Source organism: Trachypithecus francoisi, unplaced genomic scaffold (assembly GCF_009764315.1).
Source record: "Trachypithecus francoisi isolate TF-2019V2 unplaced genomic scaffold, Tfra_2.0 Lachesis_group5, whole genome shotgun sequence".
Lineage (NCBI taxonomy): Eukaryota > Metazoa > Chordata > Mammalia > Primates > Cercopithecidae > Trachypithecus > Trachypithecus francoisi.
In genome coordinates this window covers 136,449,683-136,460,708 of record NW_022681470.1, presented here as the reverse complement: position 1 = coordinate 136,460,708, position 11,026 = coordinate 136,449,683, and the positions used below count along the sequence as shown (strand labels likewise).

The 11,026-nt window shown below is 45.6% G+C and overlaps 1 protein-coding gene across 1 annotated transcript; it reads left to right on the top strand.

Moving 5' to 3' along the window:
- The first annotated feature begins 9,917 nt into the window (after nt 1–9,917).
- LOC117075606 (60S ribosomal protein L7-like) lies at nt 9,918–10,780 on the top strand. The gene has a single exon (XM_033198087.1). It carries the CDS (start codon nt 9,948–9,950, stop codon nt 10,692–10,694), a length of 747 nt encoding a protein of 248 aa, XP_033053978.1. The 5' UTR covers nt 9,918–9,947; the 3' UTR covers nt 10,695–10,780.
- Nucleotides 10,781–11,026: the final 246 nt, after the last annotated feature.

Below are 11,026 nucleotides of genomic sequence, written 5' to 3'. Positions count from 1 at the left end.
CTCCACCTCCTGGGTTCAAGCGATTCTCCTGTCTCAGCCTCCTGAGTAGCTGGGATTACAGACGCCCACCACCACGCCCAGCCAGTTTCTGTGTTTTTAGTAGAGACAGGGTTTCTCCATGTTGCTCAGGCTGGTCTCAAACTCCTGACCTTGTGATCCTCCCACCTCAGCCTCCCAAAGTGCTGGGATTACAGGTGTGTGCCACCGCACCCAGCTGGTTTTTCTTAAGAACTGAGCAAGGTCTTCCCAAGTTTCAAAATAACAAGTTTTACCAGAGCTGGAGATAAAGTCACCAACGATAAGATCAAGTGCACTATTTCACCTGGAAAGCTGGAGAAAAATTATCAGGTTCATTTGTTCTTCATTCATTTGACATATGTTGATTATGCATTTATTCTATACTAGATCCTATCCCACGCACAGCCATTAATAGAGCAAATAATTTCCTGTTCTTAGGAAACTCACTGTTTAGGGCAGAGAAATCAGACAAATAAACTCAGGCAGATTTATCATCTGTCAGGTAAAGATAGTTTTTATAAGAAAAATGGAGGCCAGGTGTGGTGGTTCACGCCTGTAATCCCAGCACTTTGGGAGGCCACGGCGGGTGGATCACTTGAGGCCAGGGGTTAGAAATCAGCCTGGCCAACATGGAGAAACTCTGTCTCTACTAAAAATACAAAAATTAGCTGGGGATGGTGGTGCATGCCTGTAATCCCAGCGATTTGGGTGACTGAGGCATGAGAATTGCTTGAACCCAGGAGGCGGGGGTTGTAGTGACCCGAGATCACACCATTGCACTCCAGCCTGGGCAAGAGAGCAAGACCTGTTGAAGGAAGGAAGGAAGGAAGGAAGGAAGGAAGGAAGGAGAGAAGGAAGGAAGGGGAGAGAGAGAAGGAAGGAAGGGGAGAGAGAGAAGGAAGGAAGGAAGGAAAGAAGGAAGGGAGGGAGGTGAGAGAGAGAGAAAGAAAGAAAAAGAAAGAAAGAAAGAAAGAAAGAAAGAAAGATGAAAAGAAAAAAGAAAAGAGAAATAAGGAAGGAAGGAAGGAGAGAGGGAGGGAAGGAAGGAGAGAGGGAGGGAAGGAAGGAAGGAGACAGAGAAGGAAGGAAAGAATGACAGAGAGAAGGAAGGAAGGAAGGAAGGAAAGAAGGAAGGAAGGGAGGGAGGGAGGGAGGGGAGAGAGAGAAGAAAGAAAAGAGAAAGAAAGAAAGAAGGAAGGAAGGAAGGAAGGAGAAAGAAAGAAAAAGCAGCAGCAGGTACGGGTCAAATAGAGTGGGAGCTATTTTGCAAAAGACTGCTCTAAGAAGGTGATATTTGAGCAGAGACATGAAGGCAGGAAAAGACTGATATCTGGAGGAAGAGCATCAAAGCACAGGGAACAGCACAGACAGAGGCCTACGTGGAAGATGCCTGGCATGCTTGAAGAACATTAAGGAGGCTTGTGTGGCTGGAGTGGAGAGAATAGAAGGACATGAGAGCAGGGAGGTGATGAGGACGACGGGGCTGGCATCCCATGTTGGGCCTTCATTGTTTTAAAATGTAGGTTTTATTATTATTGTTATCTTTTTGACACAGGTTTTTGCTCTATGGCCCAGGTTGGATGCCATGGCATGATCATGGGGGAGATTCGCTGCAGCCTCAATCCCCTGGGCTCAAGCAAACCTCACACCCCAGCCTCCTGAGTTGCTGGGACTACAGGCGTGTGCCACCATGCCTGGCTAATTTTTCTGGGTTTCTTTTGTAGAAATAGGGATCTTGTTATGTTGCCAGGGCTGGTCTTGAACTCCTGGTCTCAAGCAATCTTCCCACTTCAGCCTCCCAAATTGCTGGGATTACAGGCATGAGCCACTGCACCCAGCCCAGTTTTATCATTCAGGTATGGCAAGGCCACTAGATCAGGTGACGGCTGCCATTGAAAATATAGTTACTCACAGGTCCCAAGAAGAAAGGGCACACCATGCTATGCAGGGCCACACAGGGCTGGGCCGGGGGGCAAAGGGAGTGAAGAAAACATGTGGGCAAGAGCCTTTATTGTGGTTTCCATGGGAAGGAATGAGCCAGGCAGGGTAAGGGCTTCAGGGCATAGGAGCTGCCCCTCGTTGTTTGGTACTTGGCTCTGAGATGATTAGAGCAGGGGGATAGTGTCCCAGCGCGTGAGAGCCCAAGAAAGGAGATGGTTGAGGGTGTAGATCTGGATTGGTTGGTTTGCATATAAAAGGCCCTTTACTATCTAGAAATTGGCTAGCTCTGGGAGGGGCCATTCTTGTAGGGTCAGCAAAGCCCCACATATCAGAGAATCAGAAATACATGGTTAAGACCAGGTGCAGTGGCTCATGCCTGTAATTCCAGCACATTGGGAGGCCGAGGGGAGTGGATCACTCAAGGTCAGGAGATCAAGACCAGCCTGGCCAACATGGTGAAACTTTGTCTCTACAAAAAATACAAAAATTAGCCAGGCATGGTGGCGGGTGCCTGTGGTCCCAGCTACTTGGGAGGCTGAGGCAGGAGAATCTCTTGAACCTGGGAGGCAGAGGTTGCAGTGAGCTGAGATTATGCCACTGCACTCCAGCCTGGGTGAGAGCAAGACTCCATCTCAAAAAACAAACAAACGAGCAAAAAAACATGTTTAATACATTGATTTTATGAAACATGCCTCAAAGATGTTTCCTCTTGTTAAGTCACATTGGGGCTCTTAAAATGTTTTGAGTTATAGAACTTCAAAACTCCTGTCTGTCTTGTTCACTGCCTCAGTCTCAGCCATGAAGAGAGGTCAAAATAGAAACCCAACACCTCCAGAAGTGAAAAGGGCAAGTTGCAGAGAAGTGCAGGTGTTGAGCTATCTTTATGAAAGAAAGAGACAGAAATACATGAAAAAAGAAAAAGCATTTTGCTCATATTCTCAAGAAGAAACAAAAGATTAGCCAGAAACCAATACAAATTATTTTCTAATAGGGAGAGAGAGAGAGAATGAAGCTGGGGACACAGGTAGGGGACATTTGATTCTGATGCCTCCTTAGAAGGAGAACAGCATCATTTCCCCGGAAAATGGAGACTTGGTCCTTTTATTTTCTTCTGTTTTGCCCAATGACTAAAAAAGAGCTTGTATGTTCATGGGGAAGACAGCAGAGAATGTGGTAAGAGAATCAGGCTTGGTGACAACAAGAATGTGAGCACACGCACATGTTTGCAAGGTTATACATAAATATATGCATACATCTGCGATCTCCTTCCATAGCTGTTCTGCCTTTTCTGTCACTGAGATGACAACAACTAAATCATCTCGTGTCCCATATGGCAGCCAGACTGTCACAAAGTTAATGGACATAAAGTTCACAAGGGCTTATGGTACAAAAAGTAAACTTTTTTAATTATAAGGAAGTAGGTACGTCACCAGTGTGGCAAACACTGTCCAGCCATGCCCTGACCACTTGAGTGTATGCAGGTCTGACTTCCCCCTGCCAGCCCCCAGGGCATTTTCTCTGGCTATCAAAGTGTCCACTCAGCAGTCTGTGGTGTTAGAGAATTATTACTACCAAGGAGCATCCTTTAACTTGTGATGGATGGGAGCTGATGGATCAATACCCCAGCTCCCTCACCACTAGCGTGCAATAACGCTGAGGAATGTGCTCTCTGCTGCCTCCCAGAGGTCCCCACTGGTAACTGAGACCCAGTTGCTCATGGTGGTAACTTGCCTGATGGTTCACTTATTACTGGGTCTTCCCTTTCCTACTTTTCTGCCAGTGTGCTTTGGGATCTCCACCAGTAGCATTCAAATCTCTGCTTCTGGATCTGCTTCTTGGGGGTTGGGGGCAGGGATTCAAATTAAGATAATGAAGTTGGATAGATTCTGTTAGCTACTTCAAAATATTTAGGCAGAAGGGAGGAACTTCAGGGCCTTCAGGGCAGTTTTCCTGGATCCTCCACTGAACTTCCTTCCTTTCGTTTTCTTTCTTTCCTTCCTTCCTTCCTTCCTCCCTCCCTCCCTTCATTTCTTCCTCCTGTTTCTTCCTCTTATTCTCCTTTCTTTCTCTCTTTCCTTCCTTCCTTCAAGCTCAAGACATGGGGCTGCTTCTGCTGGGGCAATACTTAATGGTGTTACATAAAAAGGATTTTTTTCCATATTGGGGAAAATATTTTTAGGAAGGACTTCCTTTTTTCCTTCCTTCCTTCCTCCCTTCCTTCCTTTCTCCTTCCTTCCCTCCTTCCTTCATCAAAAAAGAGTATGAAAGATGTGATAGTCCATTAGTGTTGCTATAAAGGAATACCTGAGGCTGGGCAATTTTTAAAGAAAAGAGGTTTGTTTGGCTGACAGTCCTGCAGACTGTCCGGTATAGCACGGTACAGGCATCTGCATCTGGTGAGGGCCTCAAGCTGCTTCCAGTCATAGTGGAAGGTGAAAGGGAGCTGGCACGTGCAGAGACCACAGAGGAAGCAAGAGAGAGCAGAGGGAAGTGCCAGGGTCTTTCTAACAACCAGCTCTTCAGGGAACTAATAGAGCAAGAACTTACGCATTACTGAGAGGACAATACCAAGCCCTTCATGAGTGATCTGCCCCCATGACCCAAACACCTCCCACTAGACCCCATCTCCAACACTGAGAATCAAATTTCAACGTGAGATTTGGAGGGGTCAAATATCCAGACCAAAAGCAAAGGGTCTAGTATGACCAAACAAGTATATATCAGGTACCCCCGGTATGTTTACTACCTGAGCCTTATTGTGCCACCAAAAAATACCAGAAATACTTGTCAAAGATTTAGACCCACATACGCTATCAAAAATGTACCCATAAGCCACATGTGGCCACTGAGTGCTTGAAATGGGACTCATCGAAATTGAGATCGAGTAAAGCATAAAATACACACCAGATACTGAAGACTTTTGTTTCTGTTTGTTTTTGTTTGCTGAGACAGGGTCTCACTCTGTCGCCCAGGCTGGAGTGCAGTGGCGTGATCATGGCTCACTGCAGCGTTGATCTCCCGGATTTAGGGGATCCTCCTGCCTCAGCCTCCCTAGTAGCTGGGACTACAGGTACATGCCACTATGCCCAGCTAACTTTTTGTAGGGATGGGGTTTTTCATGTTGCCCAGGCTGGTCTGGAACTCCTGAAATCAAGCAATCTGCCTGTCTTGGCCTTCCAAAGTGCTAGGATTACAGACACAAGCCACTGTGCCCAGCCTGAAGACTCAATATTTTTAGAAGTGTGAAATATCTCAGTAATTTCTATGTTCATCGCATGTGGAAGTAACATTTTCAATATATTGGGTTAAAAATACATTATTAAAACTAACTTCACCTGTTTCTTATTACCATTTCTAATGAGGCTACTTGAAAATTTAAAATTACATATGAGATCTTTGTATTTCTTTTCTTTTTTTTTTTTTTTAAAGACAGGGTCTCACTCTGTTGCCCAGGCTGGAAAACAATGGCACAATCATAGCTCACTGCAGCCTTGAATTCCTGGCCTGAAGCAATCCTCCTGCCTCAGCCTCCCAAAGAGTTGGGATTACAGGGATGAACCACAGCACCCTGACCCCTTGTTGTATTTCTGTTGGACAGTGCTTATCGGGATGACTACCAAGCCCTGCACTTATTTTTGTTTGTTTGTTTGAGATGGAGTCTTGCTCTGTCACCCAGGCTGGAGTACAGCAGTACGCTCTCGGCTCACTGCAACCACTGCCTCCTGGGTTCAAGCAATTCTCCTGCCTCAGCCTCCCCAGTAGCTGGGATTACAGGCACCTGCCACCACACTGGGCTAATTTTTGTATTTTTAGTAGAGTTGGGGTTTCACCATGTTGGCCAGGCTGATATCGAACTCCTGGCCTCAAGTGATCCACCCCCCTCGGCCTACCAAAGTGCTGGGATTACAGGCACAAGCCAATGCGCCTGGCCTCTTTTCTCTTTTTTCTTTAGAGACAGGGTCTCACTGTGTTGCTCAGGCTGGAACACAGCGGTGCCATCATAGCTCACAGCAGCCTCAAATTCCTGGCCTCAAGCAATCCTCCCATCTCAGCCTCCCAAAGAGCTGGGATTATAGGCATGAGCCACAGCACCCTGCTCCCTTGTTGTATTTCTGTTGGACAGTGCTTGTCTGAATGACTACCCCAGCCCCGCGCTTCTGAGCCCCGTGACCCCTCAGAAATGGTTTCCTCATCTAGGAACAACGCAACAGCAACAAAGAATAATAATAGCATGCTAACATCCAAGCTGGGCCCTACTTATGTGAGTTTGAACTATCATTTCAACTCTTTAAGTCTCAGTTTCCTCATCTGCAAAATAAGGATGCGGGCAGGACACACCTCATAGGATCACAAAAGGATGGAACAATGCCCTCCCTCTATATGTGACAGGCCAAGCACAGGGTAGTGGAAAATAAGCACTGGCCGGGCGCGGTGGCTCAAGCCTGTAATCCCAGCACTTTGGGAGGCCGAGACGGGTGGATCACGAGGTCAGGAGATCGAGACCATCCTGGCTAACACTGTGAAACCCCGTCTCTACTAAAAAATACAAAAAAACTAGCCGGGCGAGGTGGTGGGCGCCTGTAGTCCCAGCTACTCGGGAGGCTGAGGCAGGAGAATGGCGTGAACCCAGGAGGCGGAGCTTGCAGTGAGCTGAGATCCGGCCGCTGCACTCCAGCCCGGGCGACAGAGTGAGACTCCGTCTCAGAAAAAGAAAAAAAAAGAAAAAAGAAAATAAGCACTGACTGCAATTGCGATCCTCTTTACTGAGTGCAGTTGAAATTGCCTTACAATGCAAATCAAAACCACAATGAGATACCATCTCACACCAGTCAGAATGGCAATTATTAAAAAGTCAGGAAGCAATAGATGCTGGCGAGGCTGTGGAGAAACAGGAACGCTTTTACACAGTTGATGGGAGTGTAAATTAGCTTAACCATTGTGGAAGACAGTGTGACGATTCCTCAGGGATCTAGAACCAGAACTATCATTTGACGCAGCAATCCCATTATTGGCTATATACCCAAAGGATTATAAATCATTCTACTATAAAGACACATGCACACATATGTTTATCGCAGCACTATTTACAATAGCAAAGACTTGGAACCTATGTAATATAAGGATCACAAATGCCCACCAATGATAGACTAGATAAAGAAAATGTCGCACATATATACCATGGAATACTATACAGCCATAAAAAAAGAATGAGATCATGTCCTTTGCGGGGACATGGATGAAGCTGGAAGCCATCATTCTCAGCAAACTAACACAGGAACAGAAAACCAAACATTGCATGTTCTCACTTATAAGTGGGAGTTGAACAATGAGAACACGTGGACACAGGGAAGGGAACATCACACACCGGGGCCTGTCAGGCAGTGGTGGGGAAGGGGAGGGAGAGCATTAGGACAAATACCTAGTGCATGTGGGGCTTAAAACCTAGATGGTGGGTTGATAGGTGCAGCAAACCACCATGGCACAAGTACACCTATGTAACAAACCTGCACGTTCTGCACATGTATCCTGGAACTTACCGTAAAATAAAAAAAATAATAATACAATTAAAAATAAAATAAAAAGAAAGAAATGGCCTCTCATGTCCAGGGAAGCACCTGGTGCTCCAGAAACAGAGAAGGCAAAAACAGAAAAAGACCCACTGGAAGCCAGGCGTGGTGGCTCACGCCTGTAATCCCAGCACTTTGGGAGTCCAAGGCAGGTGGATCATGAGGTCAGGAGTTCGAGACCAGCCTGGCCAACATAGTGAAACCCTGTCTATACTAAAAATACAAAAATTACAGCTAGTCATAGTGGCACGCACCTGTAGTCCCAGATACTCAGGAGGCTGAGGCAGGAGAATCATTTGAACCCAGGAGGCAAAGGTTACAGTGAGCCGAGACCTTGCCACTGCACTCCAGCCTGAATGACAGAGCAAGACTCTGTCTCAAAAAAAAAAAAAAAAACCCACTGGAGGCACAATCAAATAAAGGTAATAGAAAAAGAGACCCCAGCATCACTTATTGGTGGGAATAAAAATTTCACCTAAGAATTACATGTGGAGAGAAACATGAACCCATTCGTGTTCAGACTGTTCAAATGCATGTTGTCCCACAGAGAGCACTTAATGGGTTGACTTGACAGACCATTAAACCTCGCTTCTGTGTCTCTTGCCTTCCCTTCCTTGGCGGCATCTGTGTCTTTTGTTGTGGAAAGGGTTTTCATCCCATGCCGACAGAAATCACTCAACTCTCACCTGAGGCATCATTTAAGAGCACGCCTCAGAGGATTATGTGTTCCTTGGACGCATGTGTCAAAATATCATGTGCATCCCATAAATATGTACCTTATGTATCCACAGGAAAAAGGAAATTAAGAGGAACAAGTATAGAGATTAATACTATTTGCAGATTAAATGACGATCTAATTATAAAACATAGGAAGTTAAATAAAAATATTAGAAACAATGAGATAATTCCATAAGGTGGCTAGTTATACAAATTAATATAAAAATTGGATCGGGCTCGGCCGGGCGCGGTGGCTCAAGCCTGTAATCCCAGCACTTTGGGAGGCCGAGACGGGCGGATCACAAGGTCAGGAGATCGAGACCATCCTGGCTAACCCGGTGAAACCCTGTCTCTACTAAAAAATATAAAAAACTAGCCGGGCGAGGTGGCGGGCGCTTGTAGTCCCAGCTACTCAGGAGGCTGAGGCAGGAGAATGGCGTAAACCCGGGAGGCGGAGCTTGCAGTGAGCTGAGATCCGGCCACTGCACTCCAGCCTGGGAGACAGAGTGAGACTCCGTCTCAAAAAAAAAAAAAAAAAAAAAAAATGGATCGGGCTCAGTGGCTCTTCTTTGTAATCCCAGTGCTTTGGGAGGCCAAGGTGGGAGAATTGCTTGAGACCAGGAGTTCAAGACCAGCCTGGACAACATAGCAGAGACCTGTTTCTGAAAAAAAAAAAAAAAAAGAAAAAAGAAAAGTATATCACAAGGGCATGGTGGTGCAAACTCATAGTCCCAGCTACACAGGAGGATGAGGCAGGAGGATGAGGCTGCAGTGAGCTATGATCACAACTCTGCATTCCAGCCTGGCCAACAGGGCAAGACCTTGTCTCAAAAGCAAACAAACAAAAACTTATCATAAAAGTCAATGCTGCCCGGGTGCAGTGGCTCATGCCTGTAATCCCAGCACTTTGGGAGGCCGAGGTGAGTGGATCACCTAAGGTCAGGAGTTCAAGACAGGCCTGACCAACATGGCAAAACCCTGTCTCTACTAAAAATACAAAAATTAGCCGGGTGTGGTGGTGCCTGCCTATAATCCCAGCTACTTGGGACGCTGAGTCAGGAGAAAGCTTGAATCCAGGAGGTGGAGGTTGCAGTGAGCCAAGATCACACCATTGCACTCCAGCCTGGGCGACAGAGTGAGACTCTGTCTCAAAAATAATAATAATAATACTAACTATGCATGATGACTAATTCCTGAATAAAATAGGGAGAAAAAGTCTCATTTAAAAAAGCAAAGCAAGATGAAGTATTGTATTGAAAATAAACTTGGCCAGGCTCAGTGGCTCACACCTGTAATCCCAGCACGCCGAGGCAGGTAGATCACCTGAGGTCAGGAGTTCAGGACCAGCCTGGCCAACATGGCGAAACCCCATCTCTACTAAAAATACAAAAAATTAGCCAGTAGCGGTGGTGCGTGCCTGTAGTCCCAGCTACTCTGGAGGCAGAGGCTGGAGAATCTCTTGAATGCGGGAAGTGGAGGTTGCAGTGAGCCGAGATTGTGCCACTGCACTCCAGCCTGGGCCACAGAGCGAGACTCCATCTCAAAAATAATAAAATAATAATAATGCTAACTATATATGACGACTGCTCAGTGAATAAAATGGGGGGGGAATCTCATTTACAAAAGCAAACCAGGATAAAGTACTGTATTGAAAATAAACTTACGGGCGCATGAGCCAACTTCCTCTTTTTTCCGGTTGGAACCATGGAGGGTGCAGAAGAGAAGAAGAAGAAGGTTCCTGCTGTGCCAGAAACCCTTAAGAAAAAGCGAAGGAATTTCGCAGAGCTGAAGGTCAAGCGCCTGAGAAAGAAGTTTGCCCAAAAGATGCTTCGAAAGGCAAGGAGGAAGCTTATCTATGAAAAAGCGAAGCACTATCATAAGGAATATAGGCAGATGTACAGAACTGAAATTCGAATGGCGAGGATGGCAAGAAAAGCTGGCAACTTCTATGTACCTGCTGAACCCAAATTGGCGTTTGTCATCAGGATCAGAGGTATCAATGGCGTGAGCCCAAAGGTCCGAAAGGTATTGCAGCTTCTTCGCCTCCGTCAAATCTTCAATGGAACCTTTGTGAAGCTCAACAAGGCTTCGATTAACATGCTGAGGATTGTAGAACCATATATTGCATGGGGGTACCCCAATCTGAAGTCAGTAAATGAGCTAATCTACAAGCGTGGTTATGGCAAAATCAATAAGAAGCGAATTGCTTTGACAGATAACGCTTTGATTGCTCGATCTCTTGGTAAATATGGCATCATCTGCATGGAGGATCTGATTCATGAGATCTATACTGTTGGAAAATGCTTCAAAGAGGCAAATAACTTCCTGTGGCCCTTCAAATTATCTTCTCCACGAGGTGGAATGAAGAAAAAGACCACCCATTTTGTAGAAGGTGGAGATGCTGGCAACAGGGAGGACCAGATCAACAGGCTTATTAGAAGAATGAACTAAGGTGTCTACCATGATTATTTTTCGAGTCTCCTCAGCTTAATAAACAGTACCTGCTCTCAAAATGAAAAAAAAAAAAAAAAAAAAAAAAAAAGAAAATGAACTTACGGAATGGGAAGAACCCTTGTGAAAAGAACTTTAAAATTCTACTGAAGAGTGTGGTATAATCCTCCAATACATGAAAATAAACGCAGTTATTGAGAGGAAAACAATACTGCACAAAAATAAATTCTGTCCAAGTTACTCTATGAATAAAAGTGTGATTTGTTCCCAAATCAAGAAAAAACCAAGTCACCTTGGGGGACCAGAATCAGGGGAAAGAGATTTAACTGGAC

Bases quoted from the DNA above. Each gene is read 5' to 3' on its own strand.
- LOC117075606 (XM_033198087.1), top strand. From the start codon at position 9,948: ATGGAGGGTGCAGAAGAGAAGAAGAAGAAGGTTCCTGCTGTGCCAGAA.